Source organism: Tursiops truncatus, chromosome 15 (genome assembly GCF_011762595.2).
Source record: "Tursiops truncatus isolate mTurTru1 chromosome 15, mTurTru1.mat.Y, whole genome shotgun sequence".
NCBI classification, from domain to species: domain Eukaryota; kingdom Metazoa; phylum Chordata; class Mammalia; order Artiodactyla; family Delphinidae; genus Tursiops; species Tursiops truncatus.
The window spans coordinates 39455610-39480078 of NC_047048.1; the positions used below are offsets into that span (position 1 = coordinate 39455610).

At 48.0% G+C, this 24469-nt stretch overlaps 3 protein-coding genes across 17 annotated transcripts in view; 2 read left to right on the forward strand and 1 right to left on the reverse strand.

Annotated features, from left to right (window-relative positions):
• The window catches only part of POLR3F (RNA polymerase III subunit F), a 16109-nt gene extending 13894 nt beyond the window's left edge, over window positions 1-2215 (forward strand). For both annotated transcript variants that reach the window (XR_012326188.1, XM_073792616.1), the window contains one exon: window positions 1936-2215. Coding sequence is in view for 1 of the 2 variants with exons in the window: in XM_073792616.1 (XP_073648717.1) it covers window positions 1936-2043 (108 nt within the window). In the remaining variant the exon portion in view is untranslated. The remainder of the gene's footprint in view (window positions 1-1935) is intronic.
• On the reverse strand, window positions 64-18732 carry RBBP9 (RB binding protein 9, serine hydrolase). Of its 13 annotated transcripts, none has more exons than XM_073792612.1 (7): window positions 18485-18609; window positions 16420-16612; window positions 12232-12585; window positions 7404-7509; window positions 4361-4446; window positions 3852-3972; window positions 64-1187 (listed from the first exon to the last, which is right to left on the reverse strand). In XM_073792612.1, the coding sequence occupies exons 1-7, from the start codon at window positions 18581-18583 to the stop codon at window positions 1097-1099; spliced, it is 1050 nt and encodes a 349-aa protein (XP_073648713.1). In that variant the 5' UTR covers window positions 18584-18609; the 3' UTR covers window positions 64-1096. The 13 variants fall into 13 exon arrangements, 11 of the variants coding, with proteins under 11 accessions (XP_073648713.1, XP_073648714.1, XP_073648715.1 ...); XM_073792613.1 differs by having other exon boundaries at window positions 64-1222; XM_073792614.1 differs by lacking the exon at window positions 3852-3972 and having other exon boundaries at window positions 18485-18608.
• Window positions 18733-22167: 3435 nt separating this feature from the next.
• Window positions 22168-24469, forward strand: part of SEC23B (SEC23 homolog B, COPII coat complex component) — a 39859-nt gene continuing 37557 nt past the window's right edge. Inside the window, exon 1 of one of the 2 annotated variants that reach the window (XM_019927539.3) lies at window positions 22168-22595. The gene's annotated coding sequence lies outside the window, so the exon portion shown is untranslated. The remainder of the gene's footprint in view (window positions 22596-24469) is intronic. The other variant, XM_019927540.3, reaches the window with a different exon arrangement.

Sequence of the window (24469 nt, forward strand, 5' to 3'; positions counted from 1 at the left end):
TTTTCCATATTCTGTTCTAAAATTCATGGTGTAATAGGTCTAAACTAAGCAGGAAGCCATTATAATTGTCCTCAGTTCTAATAGCACTTTCAGTCCCAATCTTCAGCTCAACAGAAAACAATAGGTTACTTGATGTATTGTTACACAGAAGTTAGCTATAGGTCTTTTTAGGATCTCAACTGTCATATTTTCACTTCGTAGCGCCACTTAAAAGTTTCTGTGTCCAGGCCAAAAGCGGGGGACCGAGGGAAAGGGAAGCTCTGCTGGGGCCTGAGTTCAAACACCAGGTTTGGAGAACCAACACAAGGGTTATTTTGAGATAAACAGTAAAATAAAATTCAGCTCAGTATCCAGTTTTTAAGAACCAGATAAATTCTGTGGCCAGCTGTACAGAATTAGCCTTTGATGACACTGGTGCTTTGAAACAAAGATCATTTCAAGTACTAGATGTGTAAGATCCAGAAGAATCTGGGAGCCTGAAACTAGAGGGTTTCCGATCCACTCTCAGAGAGAGCTGGAATGCTAAGAACAATATCTGCCCTTCCTGGGACCTAGCCTGTCACAGGGGCGCTCGTCTTATTTAATGACAAAACTGAGCTTGGAGGAGACTTAGAAGTGGAACGAAGGAAGCAGTTTGTGTTTTAAATACACTTTGTACTGTATCTTGACAGCCAGAGATTTTTTTAAGTTTACAATCAGTAGCTAAAACAAAAGTATTCCTTGCCTACCAGAATAAAGAGCTCCTATAAACTTGTTTCCCTTAGCATGGTTTTCATTCTGAATATTAACTAAAGAAGGATAGAGACAATCTTTTTTTTAAAATTCATTTATTTATTTTTTAAATTAAAAAAATTTTTTTTTTTAGCGTTGGGTCTTCGTTGCTGTGCGCCGGCTTTCTCTAGTTGCAGCGAGTGGGGGCTACTCTTCGTTGTGGTGCGCGGGCTTCTCATTGTGGTGGCTTCTCTTTGTTGCGGCTTCTCTTTGTTGCGGAGCATGGGCTCTAGGCGCGTGGGCTTCAGTAGTTGTGGCACGCGGGCTCTAGAGCGCAGGCTCAGTAGTTGTGGCACACGTACTCAGTGGTTGTGGCTTGCAGGCTCTAGAGCGCAGGCTCAGTAGCTGTGGCGCACGGGCTTAGTTGCTCTGCCGCATGTGGGATCTTCCCAGACCAGGGCTCGAACCCGTGTCCCCTGCATTGGCAGGCAGATTCTTAACCACTGAGCCACTAGGGAAGCCCCGAGACAATAATTTTAAAATACAGCACCTCTGTTGATCATTAAATGGATATCTACCCTACAGGAGTAAACTCTGACCAAAACAAATTGTGGTGCTCTAGACTCACGACAACACCAAAAAATCAAATTGTAAGTGAAGTTCTAACCTTACACTTGATTTCCATTTAGTGTAAGGTATTTTGCTCACCTGAAAAGATATTCCCTAGAGTCTATCAAGGCCCGTCTCTGCTTTATAAAGATCTGTAGAGAGTCAAACAGAGAATCACGAAAGGCCATGATTTGACGGTTTAAATGAATAGTCCATGTGGAGTTCTTCCCTGAAACTCCTCTGATCTTAGTTTGGTGATGAGTAAGTTTTATAGGATCATAATTTTTATGGTGATCAACTAATAGGCAAACTAGTCAAACAAAAGTAACTTCAAGTTGAGTCACTTCTACGTTGGTGGTGGGTGAGGGAAGCACGTAACACGCGCTGTAGTGCAGTGCTGTCCAATAGAACCTTCTATCAGGATGGAAATGCTCTATATCTGTGTCCAGTAAGGGAGGCACTAGTCAGCCGTGGCTGGTGAGCACCTGAACCGTGGCTTCTGTGAATGAAGAACTGAACGTTTTCTTTGCTGGCGCCCTGTGGTTACTGGTTACCATACTATCAGCCCAACTCAACCATCGTATTCAAGTTACTATTTTTTTTTTTTTTTTGCAGTACGCGGGGCTCTCACCGTCGCGGCCTCTCCCATTGCGGAGCACAGGCTCAGCGGCCATGGCTCACGGGCCCAGCCGCTCCGCGGCATGTGGGATCCTCCTGGACTGAGGCACAAACCCATGTCCCCTGCATCGGCAGGCGGACTCTCAACCACTGTGCCACCAGTGAAGCCCCCCTCAAGTTATTTTTATAGGAATAAAGAATATCAAATTATTTCTCAATTGTATATATTTGGTTTTTTCTACAGAGGAAGAGGACAATAAAGTATTATGAACTGTTATTTGTATAAGTTTGTAAATTTTTTTGAGAAAGGACTTCAGAAAACAAGGCAGAGAATATGTAGAACAATGACTACTTCCAAATAATTGAAATAGAATCAAGCTTTGATTATAGGCTTGGTCAAATCAATGCTAAACAGCTTCTCTAAGAAAAGTATTCAATGGATTTATCTACTTTGTTTTTCACTAACTTGCCAAATAAACTTTTTAATCTTTATTTTTAATTATAAAAGACAGTGCACAAACTCAAATAATCCCAAGGTGTATAATGTAAAAAGGAGACGTCCACCACACCATAACTACCAAAATTCCCATCCCCTAAGATAACTGCTGCTAAAAATTTAGAGAATCTCTCCTGACATTTTTTGAGCACAAGCCTTTTCAGGTTCAAATGATGGCTTTGAATTTTCGTTAGGTATCAGCAGTGTGGGAATTCACATTATTGCAGCAAATATCAGGTGTGAATTTACTGGAAATTGTTTTGAGATGTTACTTGGGGATAATAATAGCCAAAAAAACGTTGGAAAATGAAAAAGCGTTATTTTTGAGGGAGTATGATTAGAAGAAAAATCATGGAATGCTGCTGAAAGAGATATAAAGGACCATGGAAATTAAAAGGTAGAACACTTTACAGAACAAAATCTGAGATATGGAAAGATCATTTTTAAAAATATTTAAGACTTTGTAACAAAATCCAAACTGTTCCCATGACTTCATCCTTTGACATCATGTCTATTTCTCAGGCTTTTCTCAAGCTCTAAAGCACTGGCTAAGTGAATACGTACAGCAAGAGGTCAAACATGGATGGCTTGGCCTTTGTGTCTTGCTGTGTTTGCAAATTTTTTATTTACGCTGTAGTTGCCAACTAACCACCCATATGTCTGTGGACTGAACGTAATTCATGTACATGTGGATTACATATACATACACTTATGGTCCCTAAATACAAAAGTGTATTAATTTCTTTCCTTGAAAATCAGAAAACTGGCAATGCCTTGCCAAATTCCCACATGGCAACAATCCAGACAGGGCCCAGCAGTAGTTCTCCCTGTCGCCCTAATCCTTGCCAGTCTGGTCTTAGACCGATCCCTGCCTGACCCTGCAGACCCTTGCCTCAACCTCCTTGTCTGTCACTCTCTCAACATGTTAAGGACATGTTATGATGCAACTCCTACAGCATAACATGAAACCTGTTTAGTTTTAATCTGGACTAGGGATCAGGAAACCTGGGTTTCATTTGTGTCTTATTCACTTTGTATAGGTAAGGGTGGTTAAGCTGTCCCACGTCCCTTATCAAATGGGAAAAATACTGTTTTTGGTCAGAGCAATTTGAGGAGATGTAGGTTCTATGGAAAATGAAAATACTGTTTGTAAGTTAGTTTGAACATTGAAACGTGTGTGTGTTTTGGACCTTAATTTGATCTGGTTTGCAGGCCCGCTATTCATCTGATAATGGATGATTGTCATCTGTTCATAACCTGATCGTTGCCTGACTCCCATGTCCTTACGCACAACAGCAGGAAGGACCCTGGCTATCCTGGCACTTTCAGCATGGACTTGACCACACTAACCAATTCATGAAACTCTGTGTTCTGGAAATGGCCACGGTCAGTGAATCTGTACAATTTGGCTTCCAACCTGTTGGCCACTTCTTGTTGTTCCTTCCAAGGAAGGAAAGGATCGTCGGTGGAGCCAAACTGCACAATGTGAGGGCAGTTGGCTTTGATCTTCTCCCACTGCCAGGGGCGGCTGAAGTATCCTATGAGAAGAACACACAACCTCTCAGTGTCATGGATACTTTCCATTCTCACCACTCTAGTGAGGACCATGGCAGAGACTCAGAGAATCAGAGCCCAAGTGTTGAGTTAGAAGCCCTTCTTCAGTTTTCAGATCCGTAGGGCTTGATACCATAGCTACTGGTGAAGGGAGAGGCTAGGGCTCAGGGGTTCAGTTCTAGACTACAGGTTAGATAGTGGCTCACTGCCCTCTCTAAGTGCCTAACTTATACCTAAAGATGGGTGGTAAATATTCCTCATGTGCTGTTAGATTTTGTGTTAACCTGTTGGAAGACAGTGCTGTTTTACTACCTGAGCGTGCAGCCCCGTGGCTACAGGAAGGGCTCTTCCGGTTTCTGCCTTCAGACTTACCGCTTGCCCGTTCGTTGTCATCCCCCAGGTCAGACGTGTACGCAGACACTAACACGATAGCACACACCCGGTGGGTCTCTGCGTACCTGGAGCGAGAGGAATGGTGTAGCTGATGTTTAATGTTAAATCTGGTCCCAGAAAGTCAGTAAGCCATCCAAAACTCATTTGATTTAGCTTACAGAAAGCACATGCTATAGGCTGCTGAGGTTAGTAGGAAAAAGAGCAAGGAAAATGCAGAAATATGAGCCCGGTGGTTAATCACCTCACCTGGGCTACCTGAGTTTCTACTCTGTTTTCAAGGTAGTGCAAACCTCTTCCATAATTCTTTCTGAATAAACATAAAAAGTGTAATCATTCCCTTTGATGTGTGCATTCGTCGGCATTACTTGGTTGGTTAACATGTGGATTCCCAGGCTCAGCCCAGAGCATCTGATTCAGAGGATTGTGAGTGAGGCAAAGGAATCTGCATTCTAAGGCGTGACACCTCCCCAGCCCAGGTGACAGATGCAAGTGGTCTGTGACTGTACCGTCCCAGAACTGTGCCTCTCTCACACACGCTTGTTTGCGTTGTCTTACCTCTGTCCCCCAAGGGCATCCCTCAAGGGCAGGTCTGAGCCTTCTCGATTTTTGTGACCCTGTTCCCTAGAACAGTGCCCGGCAAACAGACACTCAGCTAACTGTATACAGTTCCCTCACTGAGCAAAGGCCAGGGCTAAGGAAGGACCTAGAAAGGTAAGAGCTCTAGGAGGCCTTGGTGCCAGGCAAGGTTTAGGGTTGGTATTTTGTTCTCGTGCCTAAACTTTTTCCCCAATCTTTTGCTTTGAAAAATGTCAAACTTACCGAAAAGTGAGAACAAGCACCCAGATTCGTTAATTTTGCTACAGTTCACCCCTAAATACTTTAGCACGTATCCCCTAAGAACACGGCTGTGCTCTTATGTAACGACAGTATCATTCTTACACCTAATAAATTTAGCACCAAGACAGTAACATTACCTGTATTCATTTTTCCCTAGTTGTACCAAACTGTTCTTTAAAACATCTTTTCAATCCTAGATCTGGTCAAAGATCACGCGTTTGGTTTCATGACTCTTCAATCACTTTTAAATTTGTTTTAAATGAGATTGACGACTTTTAAGAATTTTAGGCCCATTTTCTTGTACGTTATCCCCTAAACTGAACTTGTTTCCTCATGATTAGGCTGAGGTGAAACACTTGGCAAGACCATTACGTAGGCAATGTTGTGTCCTTCCCACTCCTCCACAACGATGGGCACACGATGCCAGTTTGTCCCATTACTGCTGAGACTGTCAGATTCCCTAGGGTGATACCCCTCAGATCCCTCCACTGTAAAGACACAATTCCCCCTTGTGATTAATAAGTAACTGTGGGGTAGTCCTCTGTATCCTGTTCCCCTATGATCTTAGGCCCCATGGCTTTAGCATCTGGTTTTCTCCTTGCCTACCTTAACTTTAGAAGTTAATTTTTAGAAGGTTCCTGACAATCCTACAATAAATTTCAGGAGTCTTTAAAAGAAGCCACATCGTTATTAGCCAGCGGCCTGAGAAAAATTTAGTTGGCCTTGGGTTAGCACAGATTTCAGCATAAAGGGCTTTCTTCATTTTCCGGACAACCCCTGGCAGCTTATAAACACTATGTACCACAATTCTGTAGGTCCACATAGGAAAGCATTATTCTTGTAGCTTCCACAGGTGTGGCTGAAAGGTTATGGAACTTGGCAAGATTTCTCTGACAATCGATTCACGTGACATCCTGAGGGGCTGCTGGGGACAAGAAGCCACACAAAAACCATAATCCTGGGACTTCCCTGGTGGCACAGTGGTTAAGAATCCGCTTGCCAATGCAGGGGACACAGGTTCGAGCCCTGGCCCGGGAAGATCCCACATGCCCCAGAGCAACTAAGCCTGTGTGCCACAACTACTGAGCCCAAGTGCCACAACTACTGAAGACCACACACCACAACTACTGAAGCCCGCGCGCCCAGAGCCCGTGCTCTGCAACAAGAGAAGCCACTGCAACGAGAAGCCCGCGCACCGCTACGAAGACCCAACGCAGCAAAAAATTAATTAATTAATTAAAACAAAAAACCCCCCATAATCCTTTGTCATCTAGCCTCGCAAATACAGAGGAAACCCAACCCTAACAGGCTATTCAGCCAGCTCCATCCTTACATTCCAGGCCTTATAAGCCTGCAGGGTGACGTTCTAATGGGGAGCAGCAGGGAGGCACCCATGAACCCTGGGGGCGGGGGCTGGGGCTGGCGGGGGGGGAGGGGAGTGGAGGGCAGTGCGGGTAGCAGCCTCCACCCTCCAATGGGGAGTTATCAGCACCTACCATATGCCAGACACTCTGCCAGGCACCGGGGTTTCGTGTCAGAATGAACAAAGCCCCACCCTCATGGAGCTTACATTTGACTGGCAGGAGACAAGAAATGAATAGAATGTCAGGTGGTGAAAAGTGCTACAGATAATAAGGGGGGTCATAAGATATAAAGGGGGTAGGATTCGGTGGGGTGAGGCTGCTGTTTCACGTGGAGTGATTACATAAGGCCTCACTGAAAGGGGACGTGGAGCAGAGACCTAGAGAGGAGAAGGCCATGCAGGTGTCTGGGGACAGAGAGTCCAAGTAGAACAGCGGCAAGCACAGGCCTAAGAAAGGCACAAGCTCGGCGTGTTCAAGGAACTGCACTGAGGTCTGTAAACCAGGCTGGGGGCAGCGAAGGGGAGATGGCAGAGACGACATGGGGGGCGGGGGGCTTGAAGGCTGAGAAGTTCTTCTGAGGGTGACGGGAGCTGCTGGGGTTCGGAGGCACTTGTGTTTTAAAAGGGTCACTGTATCCCAGTAAGAGCAAAGTATCTTTTTAATCCACTAATCAAACCAGGAAGGAATTAGGACAGATCATTTTACTACTCACTGTCTCCTCTGCAGTGTAAACTTAAGATGTGCACGAAGTATTTCCCAAGCAAGCTTGACTGGAGCCCACAGGGGTAGGGGGGATGGTGACAATTCAATAAGGACCACACCTCATGGCTGCAATGGCCCCAGAACTGTGGCCTATGATGATGGTCTCCTCGTCACAGTGCAGCTCCGTCTCCATGAAGGGCAGCCAGATGCTCTCTCGAGCTGTGACTAAGGTTCAGGGGAAAGAAAGAGTCCGTCACTCAACAGGGACAGTCTCAGTCCAGCGCTGCCCACCTTTCTAACAGAGGACCATTCAGCAAACCGCAGGACCGCAATGGGGGATGGGGCTGTTTTAATAGGGCCAAAGTTTTTTTTGTTTGTTTTTTTTTGTTTGTTTGTTTTTGTGGTAAGCGGGCCTCTCACTGTTGTGGCCTCTCCCGTTGCGGAGCATAGGCTCTGGACGCGCAGTCTCAGCGGCCATGGCTCACGGGCCCAGCCGCTCCGCGGCATGTGGGATCCTCCCGGACCGGGGCACGAACCCCATGTCCCCTGCATCGGCAGGCGGACTCTCAACCACTGCGCCACCAGGGAAGCCCAGGGCCAAAGTTTTATGTGTTGCTGTCTGAAAGACTCAAATCTGTAGTTTTGGTAAATAGTTTTGTTTTTATTTTTTAGCATTTTCTTGAAAGGAAATACTAAGAAAATAAAATATAACTCTGAAGTTTAATGTAAACTTTCCAACTTAAAAACAAAAATCCTCTTGACAATATTGTTTCTCAAGTTGATGTCCACATATTTTCTTTCTTCCCAAAAAGGAAATTCCTGAGACAACTCATAGGCACTCAGAACAGAAGGGGCCACGTTACATTTTCTAATATTAGGATCTCATAGAGATGCTGTAAGTTTTGTCATACCTCTGCCTCAAATGAAACACCCATAAATTTTGCCTGAAAAGATTTGACTTATAGAAGGGAAAATCCGTTGCTTACAAAGTTGAAAATTAAATTCTTCCGAGCCCAGGTGCTCTTCTTGATCCTTACCATAATTTTCTATCATGTTTTTTGGTTTGCATCCTCCTCCCCCAAATACTTGCCATCATTCACTCTGAGGTATGTATTCCCTTAGGCTTCTCTGCTAGGATATTCCTCTTCTCTACCGGAAAATGACAAGATCAAAACCCAACAAGAGGAGGCTTTTTAAAGACACATTTAAAAAACTTACTTGGGTCAGGCATGTTTTTAGCCAAACACTGGAAACCAGGTATCTACGATATGAGAGGGAGAAAAAAAGTATAATAAAGAGCTTAATTACAACTAATACTTTGCTAATAAGAAATGAGACACCTGATATGAGCTTTAACAATTCAATAAGTAGTTGTTTATATCATGAAATGAAGTGGGGTAAGTGCTGCAGGATTACATATGAATATACAATCCCTCCTCATAAACTCCATCTGTCTGTAGTTCTCTATCTAGCCAGCTCCGCAGATCTCTTCATATGTGCAACTGCACATGTACGTTTATCACCGCTGGCATATACATATGGAGAGGGCGTAGCAGATTCTAGACAAACTGACCTGGAGCCAATCAGACTATGCTCCAGGGAGTAGGTTAAATGTGGTACAGAAAGTTGGAGATCCAATCCTCTTGGACAGCTGCAGCCCTGACCTTTTGGTTTGTAGCTCTAGCCATGGCTCTCAGCCACAAGCCTGGAATTTTATTCTAGAGACCCAGTCTAGAGCTCTAGAGGTTGGCAACTCAGGAAACAGTCTTATTGCCTAGTTATGGAAGAACGTTTAAAAAAAAAATCAAGATGCACAAGACAGCCCGCAGTTAGATGCCATTTTTATAAAGCTCACAAAGAGGCCAAATTTAACAATATATTGCTTAAAGGATACATACATAGGTTGAACAGTACATTAATTAATTTTTTAAATTAAGTTTTAAAAGCGAAACAAACTTTTAAAATGTCATACGGCAGGGAAACGGGATGGAGGGACTTACAGGTGGCTCTGAAGGTATTGATAATGTTCCTAGATTTCAGTTTGGTGAGGGACCCTCAAGTATTGGTTACATTATACTTCATAATGTATGTACGTGTTACATACATCCTTTGTAAATATCAATATTACATATTAAAATGTTTAAAAATGCGAGACAGGTGCTTCCCTGGTGGCGCAGTGGTTGAGAGTCCGCCTGCCGATGCAGGGGACACAGGTTCGTGCCCCGGTCCGGGAAGATCCCACACGCCGCGGAGCGGCTGGGCCCGTGAGCCATGGCCGCTGAGCCTGCGCGTCCGGGGCCTGTGCTCCGCAGCGGGAGGGGCCACAACAGTGAGAGGCCCGCGTACCGCAAAAAAAAAAAAAAAAAAATCCGAGACAGACAGCAGAGAAGATTGGTGTAGAATTATCTGGGAGTCCCATATCTGAACCCGCAGCAGATACGGGGAGCGGGCTCGGTCTCCAGTTTCTAGAGGTGGAGCTTGTACTCTGAGCCCTGAGAGGAGCCCTCCTGGCTGTTTCACCAGTCGAACTTCCTCCACTACTTGTAGAGTCTAAGACGGGGTTCCCAGCAGGGCTTGAAATGCCCACGGTCGCGAGACCCCTCCACAAGACCACCAGAGTCGAGAGTCAAAGCCAAACGGCAAGGGTCATTTATTGCAGGTTCGAACCTGGACCTCTGCGCACTCGTTGCCGGTGGCGCTAAGTGGTCCCGATGGAGTTTAGTTCAGCTCTTTCATAGACAGGTACAATCAAGTTCGGGACTTTCCAGGGGTGGGGAGTACTGATTGGTTAACCTTTAAACAAAGACACTAGTCGCCGTCTGATTGGTTGGATGATTACAAGGGGTGGTCAGCAAGCGTAGTTACAGAAGCGAGAGCGGCTGGTTAAGTTCCGGTTTCCTGAGGTTTCGTTTCTCAATTGGAAATACTTAAGACGGGGCCATGGTTACAAAAAGAAATAGTGCAAACAGGAAAACTGATGGAACCCTAACAGCGCTGCGGCCTCCACCAGCCCAACGGCAGGGCGGCGGGAGGCTGTGCGCCCAACTCCAGGCGGCGCTCCCAAATGTGGCAACCCAGCGCCGCGCCCTGGAAGGGCCCTTTCTCGGCCCTTCTCCTCAGAAAAGAAACTCCAGGAAAAGAACAGACTGAATGCAGGGCGTCAATTCAGTCTTATTCCCACCAAAGTAGAACGCAGTCCCCTCATTCCCCCCTTTCTCATGAACCAGAGGAGCCAATCTTGGGTCCTTAAGGCTCAGTTTCTTCAATTTCTAAGGCCTCGTTGGGCTGATATTGTGTTAATACCATTAGCTGAACTGCATTTATTTTTTCTCGGACAAAATCTATGACTCTACTGAGTATACAGGGGCCTATAGTGAAGAGGAGAAGGAGGCATAGCAGAGGGCCCAGGATGGGGAGGAGGAAGGGAAGCATTCCTTGAAATCCTGACCGAAGGGGATTATCCGCTAATTCCTGCCGGCGGCGAGCTAGGTCTTCCTGGAGCTGGTGGATCTTGGTTCTTACAATGCCTGATTTATTTGCATAGAAACAACATTTTTCTTTTAGGGCGAGGCATATCCCACCCTGTTCAGCTGTCAGCAAGTCTGAGCCCCTCCTATTCTGTAGGACTACCTCGGCCAATGAATCTAATTGGTCCTGTGAGTCCTGAATGGTACCAGAGAGGGCTTCTACATCTTCTATTAATTGCCTAGACAGCTGATTATAGGAGTGAAGGGAGACCCCAAGACCTGTACTTCCTGTGGCCACAGCTCCTGTAATTCCTAATCCTACCAGGAGGGGTATGGCTGTAATGGCTCGTTTGGTTCTCCCTGCCCAAAGGTCAAAGCTGGGAATGGGCAATGGGGTGTCTCCCGAGATTAGGTCTACATTGGGGAGGAGGGTGGCTAGCTTGCAGACCCCTGTCCAATTCGGGGGTAAATAGGTGTATGCTAGGTTATTTCCACAGACAAAAACAGTGGTGTTAGGACTACAGAGGGAGGAGTTCACGGGGATATACTGACTACATCCAGTGGATGAAGGGATTCCCAAGTCAATACTGGCGTTAGAGAGGGAATCGTTCTTGACAAAGCATGAGGTATTAAAGGTGGTTGAAAATTTTGAAAATTGTATGGGGAACGGCTCGGGGAGTAAAGTAGGGTTACATCGTTCGCTGATGTTTAAATTGGCGAAGGTGGGGATGGCTATAGGGCGGGGCCGTCCTTGAGGAAGGCAGAGCCAGCAATCCTGTGCTAAGTGGGGGTTGGTGGCATTCAAAAGTGTAAAAGTAGCTTCTAGTATAGTCATGGTCTGGGGGTCCAATTCAGAGGGATTGACCTTAGGGAGAATTAGGGGGTGGTAGTTGAGCTGTGGGTACAGATGCCGATAGACCTCTTCTATTTGTCTTCGGGTTTCTATCTGGCGCACTGCGTCCTGGGGCCCCCCACCGTCTGACATATGTGTGGGGGCCCTGGTATTCCAGCATACCGGGGTCCCGGGGGTGCCAGTGCATCCAGCCTGAAGATATTTATTACCCTCACTAATGGTGGGGCTTTTATTATTCTGTAGAATGGCTGTGAAATAAGTCTTGTTATTGGCCCCTATACATTGCTGGTAAGAGGAATAGCACATGCTATGCATTGATTCCTGGAAGGTAGAACAGGGGCAAGTGGCTCGAGGGGGGAGTGGCTTAGGCTTCTGGTAGCATTGCCAGCTTTGAGAGGCCCCGGTGCCCTTATATTCCTGAACAAGGTATGCAGTTATTCCCCCGCAGTCCTGCATATGAGTATACCCTCGGGGAACCTCAGGAGTCTCCATAGTACCTCCCCTGCACTCGCACGGTGCACCATATAGTTGTTGTATTAAAGTATTCTTATCGGGGGAAGGGCCGAGTCCTCCCCTCGTGGCCCGAGGGTTGAGGGTTAGGACTATTATTAGGGCTATCAGCAGTACCTTGGTCATCATGGGGGAGGGTACGGCACAAGGTCAGTTTGAAGGGATTGTCCTTATTCCGGTCCACCGTCCAGGTGACGTCAGCTTTAGTGGACTTGATGAGGTCAGAAAATGGGTCCACCAGCTTGACGTGGGTGTAATGGATCCAGGCAGCTATGCTGTCCACCTTGATGGCCGTCGGCGTTGTCAGGATGATCTGGTAAGGTCCTTTCCACCTGGGTTCTAGGGTCTCTTGTCGATGGCGTTTGACAAGGACCCAGTCACCTGGCCGGAGCTGGTGTGGAGTAGGCGGGGGTCCTGTTGCATATAGCTCTTTTAGTTTGGGCCAGATTGTCTCGTGTGTCCGCTGTAAGGCTTGGAGGGAAGACAGGAGATTATTTTCTGGGTCCAATTGGATAAGGTTAGTCTTTAGGTTAGGGATGATAGGAGGAGGCCTACCATGCATTATTTCGTAGGGAGTAAATCCTAGCTTATAGGGGGAATTTCGCACCCTAAACAGAGCGTAGGGGAGTAGGACTACCCAGTTAGCGCCAGTCTCCATGGTCAATTTAGTCAAGGTCTCTTTTAGAGTTCTATTCATTCTTTCTACCTGTCCTGAACTCGGGGGGCGGTATGCACAATGTAATTTCCAATTAGCCCCAAGTATGGAAGCCAGATCTTGACTTACCTTACAAACGAAGGCTGGCCCGTTGTCAGACCCTATCATAACTGGAAAGCCATTCCTGGGCAGGATCTCTTCTAGTAGTTTCTTAGCTACTATTTGTGCAGTCTCATTCTTGGTTGGGAATGCCTCAGTCCAACCTGAAAAGGTATCTATAAACACCAGTAAATATTTATACCCATATTTGCCAGGCTTTACCTTCGTAAAGTCCACTTCCCAGTAGGCTCCGGGCTGGTTTCCTCTTTCCCGGATGCCAGTGGTTGACGGGTGGGTACTGGCATTATGGAGTTGGCAGACTGCACAGTCAGCAACCAGTCGTTCAGTCTTCTCGGAGACATTTTTAATTTTAAGTCCAGTCTGCCTGATGAGATCCTGTAGCCGTCGGGCGCCCAAGTGGGTGCTACGGTGGATCCGTTCAAGGACCAGGGTTCCTAGTCTCTCAGGAAGGAGGATATTGTTCTTAGCGTCCCGCCACCATCCGTCTCTAACCTGGGTTAGAGGGAGCTTGCTCATCCATCTGATGTCATCCTCCGAGTAGTCGGGTTGGGGCGGTATTTCCCTGGGCCCTGGATCCGGCAGTTGCAGGGGAAGTAATGGTATTGGAGTGTGTGCCGCCTTTCGAGCCGTCTGGTCTGCCAAATTGTTGCCTCGGGCGACTGGATTCGTGGGTTTTTGATGCCCCGGGCAGTGTACAATGGCTAGCTTTTTGGGTTCCCATATGGCCGCTAGCAAGGCCAGGATTTCCTCTTTGTTCTTGATGCCTTTGCCCTCTGCTGTGAGTGGTCCCCGCTCTCGGTATATTGCCCCATGTATATGTGCGGTAGCGAAAGCATACCGGCTGTCTGTATATATGGTGGCTTTTTGGCCTTTGCTCATCTTGAGAGCTTGGGTCAGGGCAATTAATTCAGCTTTTTGGGCTGAGGTCCCCGGGGGGAGAGTCTCTGCCCATATCACCTCAGTTTCTGATGTTACCGCTGCCCCCGCATACCTCTGACCTTGCTGGACAAAGCTGCTGCCGTCAGTGAACCATGTGACTTGTGCATCCGGTAGGGGCTGGTCACGTAGGTCTTCCCGAACCCCATGGATCTGGGCCAGTACCTCTGCAGTCACGGAGTGGGGAGTCCAAATCTGGGTCAGGTAATAGGGAGGCAGGGTTTAATGCCCGCGGCGGAGTGTAGCTGATTCTGAGGGGATTTAACAGTAGACCCTGGTAGTGGACCAGTCGAGCATTGCTCATCCAGCGGTCGGGAGGCTGTTTGAGAACCCCGTCGATGGCGTGGGGGGTGGTGACATGCCACTCCTGTCCCATAGTTAGTTTGTCAGCATCCTTTACCATTAGGGCTGTGGCGGCGATCATCCGGAGGCAAGGAGGCCAGCCGGCAGCCACTGGGTCCAATTTCTTTGATAGGTAAGCGACAGGCCTGGGCCAAGGACCGAGGGGCTGGGTCAACACGGCCTTAGCTATGCCTTTGCTTTCATCCACAAAGAGGTGGAAGGGTTTGGAGACATCAGGGAGACCCAGGGCGGGTGCGGATAGCAAGGCAGTTTTGATCTGCTGAAATGATTGCTCAGCCTCCTCTGTCCATTTAAAGGGCGTCTGCTCTTTGGTGGCTAAGTATAGCGGTTTGGCCATTTCAGCAAATTTGGGTATCCATAAACGGCAGAACCCCGCTGACCCCAAAAATTCCCTCACCTGTCGAGGCGTGGTGGGTCTGGGGATGCGGAGGACGGTTTCCTTCCGTGCATCTGTGAGCCATCGTTGCCCCCCTTTCAATAGGTACCCCAGGTAAGTTACCTCAGGCCTGCAGATCTGCGCTTTCTTGGCAGAGGCCCGGTATCCCAGGGTGCCGAGAGTCTGTAGGAGGTTTCTGGTTCCCTGCAGGCAGGCTTCAGCGGTCTCAGCAGCTATTAAGAGATCATCAACATACTGCAGGAGGGTTACATTGGGGTTTTGCCTCCGGTACTCACTGAGATCCTCGTGTAGGGCCTCATCAAACAAGGTGGGCGAATTTTTGAATCCTTGGGGAAGTCTGGTCCAGGTGAGTTGTCCGTTTATGCCTCTCTCGGGATCCGACCATTCGAAGGCAAAGAGTTCTTGACTTTTGGGCACCAAGGGTAAACTAAAAAAGGCATCTTTGAGGTCCAGCACAGTATACCATTGTTTTCCTGGACTAAGGGCGCTCAAAAGAGTATATGGATTGGGCACAGTAGGATGGATGTCTATGACCCGTCTGTTAACTTCCCTCAGGTCCTGCACTGGGCAGTAGTCTTTACTGTTAGGTTTGCGGACTGGCAGCAGGGGTGTATTCCAGGCCGACTGGCAGGGACGCAGTATCCCCAGGTCAAGAAGCCGGCGAATATGAGGAGTGATACCAGTCTTGGCCTCTAGGGGCATGGGATACTGTCGGACACGTGCAGGATCTGCTCCTGGTTTGATCTCTATGAATACGGCTGGGCGATGTTTGGCTAGTCCCATCCCACCTGTTTCTGCCCACGCTTCGGGGAACTGCTGAAGCCATGACTCTATATCTTGATTTTGGGAGGGTGGTTCCTGGTGAAGTCAGTACTCATCTTCCAAGTTCAGGGTGAGCACAGATATGGGTTGGTCGTGAGGGTCTGTTACGATTGGCCCCTCTGGCCGAAAATGAATTTGTGCTCCCATTTTAGTGAGCAAGTCTCTCCCCAGTAAGGGGCAAGGGCTATCGGGAATGACCAGAAAGGAATGGGTTACCCTTCCCGTGCCCAAGTCCACAGTTCTCTGAGTGGTCCAGGGGTAATGTTTGGATCCCGTAGCTCCCTGGACCCAGGAGGATTTGTTAGAAACTTTCCCGTGGGGCTTAACCAAGACCGAATGCTGTGCCCCCGTATCCACCAGGAATTGGACTGGTTTCCCCTCCACTTGTAGGGTTACCCTGGGTTCGGGGAGGGGGTCCGAACCCCGTCCCCCCTACTCTGCATCATGTGTAAACAGGACTGGGGTGGCCTTCGGTTGCCATTGCCCCTGGTTGGGGCGCGGCTGCCTTTTCTTGGGGCATTCCCGAGCCCAGTGGCCCTTTTCCTTGCAATAGGCACATTGATCTCTGTCCAATGGTCGCCTGGGAGGCCGAGTGGCTGGGGGCCCTCTTGGTCTTTCTGAACAATGGCGGCCAGGACCTTAGTCATTTTCTCAGTGGCTTTAAGTTGTTTATCCTCTGGGGCGTCTCGGTTATTAAAGACGCGCTGGGCAATACGGAGTAGATCCTGTATCTGTTTGCCCTCCAGATCTTCTAATTTCTGGAGTTTCTTTTTAATATCAGGGGCTGCCTGGTTAACGAAGGACATTACAATGGCAGCCTGATTTTCGGGGGCCTCTGGATCCATAGGGGTATACTGCCTAAAGGCTTCCATTAATCTTTCTAAGTAAGAGGAGGGACTTTCTGTTTTACCTTGTATAATTGAATATACCTTGGCCAAATTAGTGGGCTTGCGCGAGGCAGCCCGGAGACCCACCATTAGAGTCTGGCGATAAATGAGCAGTCGTCCCCTACCTTCTCCGGTGTTATAGTCCCATTCATCCTGGGGGGGGCGAGTTAAGGGAAAGGCTGCATTGATGAGGCCAGGGTTAGCGGTGGGTTGACCATCATCTCCAGGAACCAGTTTTCTCGCCTCCAGCTGGATTCGCTCTCGTTCTTCGGTAGTGAATAGGATCCGGAGGAGCTGTTGGCAGTCATCCCAGGTGGGCTGATGAGTGAACATAACGCTATCTAGAAGAGCTATCAAGTCTTTAGGATTATCAGAGAAGCGGGCATTCTGGGTTTTCCAATTATATAAGTCACTGGTAGAGAATGGCCAATACTGGAGTCGGGGGTTCCCTGTCTCATCGGGAGGGCCTATTTCTCGCAGGGGTAGGGCTATGGTGGAATCCGGATGGCGGAACCCTGGGTCGCGCTGAGTGCGTCCACGGGTGCGTCCAGCCGGCCCATGGGAGTTATTTTCATTGGGCAGGAGGACCGGTAGTGCTTCTGCCTCTCGGTTCTCCGGTTCTGACCTGGGTGGCCCCTCGGGAGGCGCCGCAGGAGGTTCTACCAAGGGGAGAGGAGCAGGGCCAGGAGCAGGAAGGGGGACCGGTTGTGGGGCCAAAGGAGGAGGTTGATATGGGGGGGGTCTAGGAGAAGGAGGTCTTGGCTATCAGAGAGTATGGGTGCAGTTGGGGTCTGAGGCTTGGGAGGTTTAGTTGGTCGGGCCGCAAGGATCTTACATGACCCTGATGACAAAAAGGGGGTCATCCAGGGAGGTGGGTTTTCTGTCAGGTCCTGCCATACCAGGATGTAGGGGATCTGGTCTGGATGGCCTTCTTTTCCTGGCAAGAAAACTCTAGATTTAACTTTTAGGATTATAGGAAGACAAAAGGTACCCTCGGTGGGCCAGCCAACCCCGAAAGTTGGCCATTCAGAGCGGCAGAAGGTAATTAGTTTTCTTCTCCGGATGTCCAGACTGAGGTTGTGTCCTCGGGACTTTACATCCCAGAAATTAGCGAGAAGGAGGGAGAGGGGGGTACTCTGTGCTTGGCCCATGTCTAGGTCCTGGAAGAGATTGGTTAGAGAAGGTTACTCTGAAAACAAAAGTGATTAAGAGCAGTCCCAATAGTGGAGCCTGTAAAAGGAGGAAGGGGAGGTTATCGCGTGCGCGCTTCAGATGGACTATCAGCCCCAGATGGGTCGTGGTGGACGTCTCCAACCACACCCGACTAGGTGTCCTATAGCGCGTCCGCCAGGACTGTCCTAGTCCCCAAAACAGAAGGTACCCTGAGCCGGCTTACTTACCGATCGGTTGTCAGCGATGACCCGTTGACCTGATGTCTGGTGGGCTCGGGGGCATCCCGGACGAGCCCCCAAATGAAATGCCCACGGTCGCGAGACCCCTCCACAAGACCACCAGAGTCGAGAGTCAAAGCCAAACGGCAAGGGTCATTTATTGCAGGTTCGAACCTGGACCTCTGCGCACTCGTTGCCGGTGGCGCTAAGTGGTCCCGATGGAGTTTAGTTCAGCTCTTTCATAGACAGGTACAATCAAATTCGGGACTTTCCAGGGGTGGGGAGTACTGATTGGTTAACCTTTAAACAAAGACACTAGTTGCCGTCTGATTGGTTGGATGATTACAAGGGGGGGTCAGCAAGCGTAGTTACAGAAGCGAGAGCGGCTGGTTAAGTTCCGGTTTCCTGAGGTTTCGTTTCTCAATTGGAAATACTTAAGACGGGGCCATGGTTACAAAAAGAAATAGTGCAAACAGGAAAACTGATGGAACCCTAACAGCGCTGCGGCCTCCACCAGCCCAACGGCAGGGCGGCGGGAGGCTGTGCGCCCAACTCCAGGCGGCGCTCCCAAATGTGGCAACCCAGCGCCGCGCCCTGGAAGGGCCCTTTCTCGGCCCTTCTCCTCAGAAAAGAAACTCCAGGAAAAGCACAGACTGAATGCAGGGCGTCAATTCAGTCTTATTCCCACCAAAGTAGAACGCAGTCCCCTCAGGCTCTGCACAAGGGGGTGGGAGCGGGGAGCCCTCCGGCCTCTCCCGCGCCAGCCAGACCTCCCAGTGCAGCGAGGTGGGTCTCCTACCTGCTCCAGCTCCCTCTTCACCCAGCTGTACCAGCCGTGAGTGGCCATATCCTCGCCCCCGTTCCCGGGGACGATCACCGCCTTGCAGGGCGCCGCCATGAATGCAGCCGACCTGAGGCGCTCAGACCGCGTGCGCGACCGGGGAGCCTGCCCGTGGCATTCCGGGAATTGTAGTTCCGGGGCGCCAAGAGCGCACCCACTGAGCTTCTGGTTCCCTACTGCACAGGGCAGCCGCAGACAAACCTTGCGGGTTTCCAGCAGCTGTGTAAGTCACCTTTTACGTGCTTCTTGCTGGCGCTTCCATTCCCCGCCCCCCTTATTTGGGACAGACTGTGACATGCCCAGAATGTGTTATCTCTTACCTAGACTAAGTGATATTTGTATAGAAAAGTATGTTTTAGTTTCAAAGAAGCAGAACACAACCCGTTTTCTTTGTTGAGGACTCCTGATTTCAAAATAGTTCTTAATAAAATAGTCAATATCAGCCAATAACAGTCAATACCAGCGCGGCATGGCAAAAAACAAAACAAAAAACCAAAAGAAAATTAGGACTCAAACACTAGTTCTTTAAAAAAAAAAAAAAAAAAGCTTTGCTGAAACCCTTCGGGGCATTTCCGGGTTTTAGGGCGGCATGAGCCACCCATTACCTTGCACAGCCCTTCGATAAACCTTTCTCTGCCCTAAACTCTGACGTTTCAATATTGTTTGGCCTTGCTGTGCGTCAGGCACATGAACTTGTGTTCACTAGCATATCTAGGGGTCCGTATATCCAAAACACTGAATGGTTCATCCTGGTTTTTGTACTGAATTCCTTTCAGCGTGTGTTGTAGGTCAGCGGCTGCAGTGGCTCATGGCTTGATCCTTACAGAATTGGATGGCAAATAACATTCTTTGTTTTACACTCTATGTGTTTGTGCATCTGTATGCCTTCATGGCTGTAATCGCAAAGGTCCTCACCTGTTGTAAGAGTATGAAATGGTTTACTAACTTTAGAGTTCTAACAAATTGGATTATTACATCTTTTAAAGAAGCTTTGTTCTCATTGCCTCTTGCCGTATCAATTATTTTAAGCTGGTTATTTTCTAAGAAACAGCAGATGTGGAAAAAACTCTTAGCCAAGTAGGAATTATCCTTTTGTAAGACACATTTACATTGGTAAGGGAAATCTCCATTTGTAGGTTGTCTCCCTCTCTGTACTAGAAAGAGGATGGCCACATCTCTATAAAGTTACCAGTGGAGAAGGCAGTGACTTAAATCTGCTCAACAACCTTAACCTTGTTTACTGCGCTTTTCCTGGTGACTTCCCATAACTGACTCCCCAACCTCAATATCCTCTTTTGTCTTTAGCTGAGGATGGTTTTTAAGGTGAGGACTTGAAACATTTTAGCAAGTTACTCATTTTCCCTAGGTCTCTCCCATGTATACATGTTACTAAATTTCTATTTAATTTTCCCCTGTTAATCTGCCTCATGTCGATCTAACTCTTAGGCCAGCCAGAAGAACCTAGAAGGAGGAAATTTTCTTCCTTCCCAATGCCTATCAGGATAACTACACAGTCACATAAATAAACTATTCCTAAAATAAGGAAATTAAACTTCTAATACATTAATGTGGTAGATTTTAAAAAATCCTTCTTACAGTAATTTCTAGTACTAGGAATCCAGGTTCAAATAAGTCAAGCAAATTTTTGGCAAATGATATTTTCTTAATGTTTGGTTAAAAAAAAAAACCCAGCTATGTCTATCTGTGAAAGAGAAGAATAAATCTGACTCCACATTGGATCTGTTTCTTTTACTTTAACCTTTGTATTCTATTGCTTTTGCTTCAAGTTAATCACTAAAGGGATGTTGCCTACAGCTTAAAGTATACATAATGGCCAAACTGGAGGAATTCTGCCTCCCACGCCTGAGTGTTAAGCTAAAATACCTTTGTTTAGCTCACAGGAAACATCCTGACCAGGCCCCCCTGTGAATGGCTGCAGGAAAAAAGAAATTAACACATCCCCTCCTGAGTCTGGCTGGAACTTAGGCAGGAGGTAGATGGGCCCCAGGCTGAACAGTTTCTCCCCTGCGGACAGAAACTCCATAGTAGCAGAAACTCCATAAAAGCAGGATGATCAAGGAGGCTGGGCCCTGCCCAGGTAAGAGATAAAAGACCACGTATTCCTCATTCTCAAAGTCAAGGAGACCTCCCCGACTGCACATGTGCAGAAAGGTTCCTTGGAGGTCAAAAAGGGAGGGGGTGCCACCTCCTAGTATGTGACGTCAACTACCCATAGGCCTCTTCATTACTATCCATCTTGGCTAAGAGATGTGCACCCACACAGGAGAGAACCCTGAGATATACCAAATCCGGACTCAGAACCAGGCGAAACAACATGATTGGTTAGAGGAAACCATGAAGAAATGCCCCATAAAAGTGATTCAGACTGCCACGAGGGCGTGACTGTCTCTCTGAGCCCGCCCGTGTGGCTGTCCACACGTACTGCACCCTTTTCCCTCTTAATAAACACTCTACTTGCTTCACTACTTTCCGTCTCTATGTAGAAGTTCATTTCTACACAGCTGACGGGCCGTGGCCTTGTCACTGGCCACTGGTCCCTGGTGGTCTGGTGGCTGGGATTCAGCGCTCTCATTGCTGCGGCCATACCTCAATCTCTGGCTGGGAACCGAAAAAATCCTGCTTCAAGCCGCTGCAGGCCGAGGCCACCCAAGGTCAGAACCAGACTCCTGGGTCTGCGACCTTCCGAATGAAGTCGCTAGTCCTTGCCCCAACTCATCTCTCAATTGGCCTGTTGTGCGGCAAGCAGCACCAGCTTGGACTTGGTAACATTTTCTCACTGTGAAGTATGATACAAATGTGTATTGTATCTTAATTGAGTGTGTATCTTTACTGAGAGAATAATTGATTTGAACTTCCTGAACTTATACCAGTTTAAGTATTAAAAAACCCACTATTACTCCTACATAATGCTTTAGATACACGAAAAGTGTAAACTTGTTCAATAAAACTGAACCATTATTCGACAAATTTTTCTATAAACAGCAATTAATTTCGTAGCACATCGACCTAAAACTAACTTCTATGATTTGTTAGTCACTTAAAACTTTGTACTAATATTAAATTGAGCTAGTTAATTCTTGGCCGCCTTGATATGCTTTAAGCATACTTTTAAGTTTATATAATTTTGCTTATTTTTATATGCTACAGACGGGCCATATCGCTGGGTCAGATTAATAAACGTGCTCGGTTTTGCCACTTATAAGAAGTGGTAAAACGGCCATGGTGGCTGTAGAAAGCCGTGCTCTATGCAGTTTGGTGTTTTGTTAGTCTCTTAAAACGTTTGACTACCACAGTTCCCAATTATTCACTTTCTCGTGGAAGGATGACAGGGAACGAGAGGGATTAGCCTGTGCGCTAACGCCAGGCTCCGCAGTAGAGCCGGAAGGCACCTGTGCGCGACCGAGGGGCGAACGAGGGAAGGAAACCCTGCAAGGCGAGGAAGAATAACTACACCTGTTTAACTGACAGGACTCCTGCGCGCATGCGTCCCCACGCTCAAGGCTCACGCTCCCTTAGCCTCGCCCCTTTCTGCGCGCCGACACCTCCTTCCGGCCAGCTTCGGTTTCCTCCGCGAGGAGCCTCGCCCTCTTCCGGGGCCACACGTCATCGTTCTCGCTTCCCGGTAACTAAGGCGATGAGAGGGACTTCCCACTGAAGCGAGCGGACGTCTTATTGGAGTAGGGCGAGCTCCTGAGGCGCGCTGGCTGTGGCTAGGAAACAGTTCCCTAGGCGCCGGTATTTCGTGAAGCAGAAAGGTTTAGAGGTGAACGTGGAGAAACTTGTATTCTGAGTAATTGTGATTTTTAAGAGCCAACCACGTCTGTCTTGCCCTGTTCCAAGATGGCGGCGCAGCCTTTCTAAGTGTCTTGCTTCCGCTCGCCCACCGGGGAGGCGCTCTTTGATTGGCCAGCGGACGGCGCCGTGGCGTGACGCACAGGACGCTAACCAATCGGCTTAGGGCTGAGTTGGACTTGGCGGTGGGAACTGGAGCCGGGCTCTTGCAGCGGTGGGTGCGTACGGCTGCGGCCAGGTGAGCGGTTCCGGCCAGGTGAGTGGGGAGCACAGGTTATGAGAGGCCGAGGGCAGGGACCGGAGTCTCTGCTTAGGGGCAGGTGGGTTGCTCCTGGGGCAAGGCCTTTTCCCGGCGGTCAGAGGAGCTGAAGGGCCCGAAGACCCAGGGGTCTGCTGAGAGTGACGTGGTCCCAGCCAGGTGGGGCGGCCGGCTGGCCGGATTCTGGCGCAGGATCCCTCGGAGTCGCGGGAGAGAGAAGGACCCAACGTCCAGTTTACAGTTGAGGAACTCGAGATTCTGGTTAAATGACTTATGCTTCGTGACAGAGCCGGAGCTAGAACCCAGGTCTTCGGACTCCCTTTAAAGATTAAACCTTGCTTTACCTTAGTTGTGTCCTGAAAAATCATACCTTAAGGTGGAATGAATGGTACAGATTTTTTTTTTTGACAGATACGTCTACAGGATCTTTACAATTTTACTTATTCATTCATTCAGCTGTTAACCTATTCTGAAAGCCTTCCCTTTTGAAAAGATGGTGTTAATGGTAGACCTGTCTCTCTAGAAAAGTGCACCTTGGCTCATGCACACAATTTTGCATACAGTTTCAGAGGACTTATTGACCCTGTGAAGTCCCCTGTTGGCTATGTGCCCAGAGTTAAGAATCCATGCTCTTGAGGGAGTGAGCGGAAGAGGCAGTGGGAAATGGAGAGCGCAGGTTTTAATATGTGGATGCCTGGGGACATGGGATGGAGATAGTGCCTTTTAATAATGATCTGTTTTGAGAAGGAAAACAGCCACTTAATGAAGTCTGCCGAGGTGCTTGCTGAGAATTGGGATGTTAGAACTTGCTTTCATTCCCACCTGAATGACCCTTTACTAGCCAGGAAGCTGCAGAAGTGTTTTCTGTGTACACAGAACTACAGTTTCCTGCTTTGGCCAGAGATAACAAGTAGATGCCTTAGAGTTTAAGCTGGAACAAACATTTGGAATTTTTGTGCTCCGCGTTGTGTGTAATAGAGTAATTCATTTGCATTTATAGCCCTATGTTGTTCCCTTAGTCCAAATTAACAGTATGGCACTTCTCAAAACAGCTTGGAGACAGTCATTATTCAGCATTGCATAAGTGAGCACTAGAGGCCACTTATATAATAGAGTCTTTTTTTAAAAAAATTATTTCTTCTTGGCTGCGTTGGGTCTTTGTTGCTGCGCACTGGCTTTCTCTAGTTGTGGTGAGTGTGGGCTACTCTTCGTCGCTGTGCGTGAGCTTCTTGTTGCTTTGGCTTCTCTTGTTGCGGAGCACGGGCTCTAGGTACGTGAGCTTCAGCAGTTGTGGCACGCGGGCTCAGTAGTTGTGGCTCACGGGCTTAGTTGCTCTGCGGCATGTGGGATCTTTCCGGACCAGGGCTCGAACCCGTGTCCCCTGCATTGGCAGGCAGATTCTTAACCACTGAGCCACCAGGGAAGCCCCATAAGATTCTTTAATTTGTCATTTTTCCCATTGTTCTCGAGAGTTTTGTTCCCTTGAACCCTAATAGCTGAAGTGTGTGTTAGCCTAGAATTTAGTATGTAAACAGGATGAAGTTGGCATTATTTGGGTTTGAAAAACGTACTTAGTCTGAATGGCTGTTTCATTAACTGGAATCTTCCAAGGCATGAGCATAAGCGACTGTGGTGAGGGGACAGGAGCTGGTGAGGAACTCACTTAGCATAATAGCAAGTGTGCCTTTGTAATTTTGGTGATCCCAAGTAGAAGTACCTTGGCTAAGAACTGGTAGTTGTTCTTGTTGTGAATAGGATTCGCACTTCAGTATCCAGTTCTTTTCTCCATAATAACGGAAGGAGGGAAAGGGCACAAAACCAAGATCGCTTGGAATGTAAATTATAATACAGTATTTACTCGAATAGAGCAA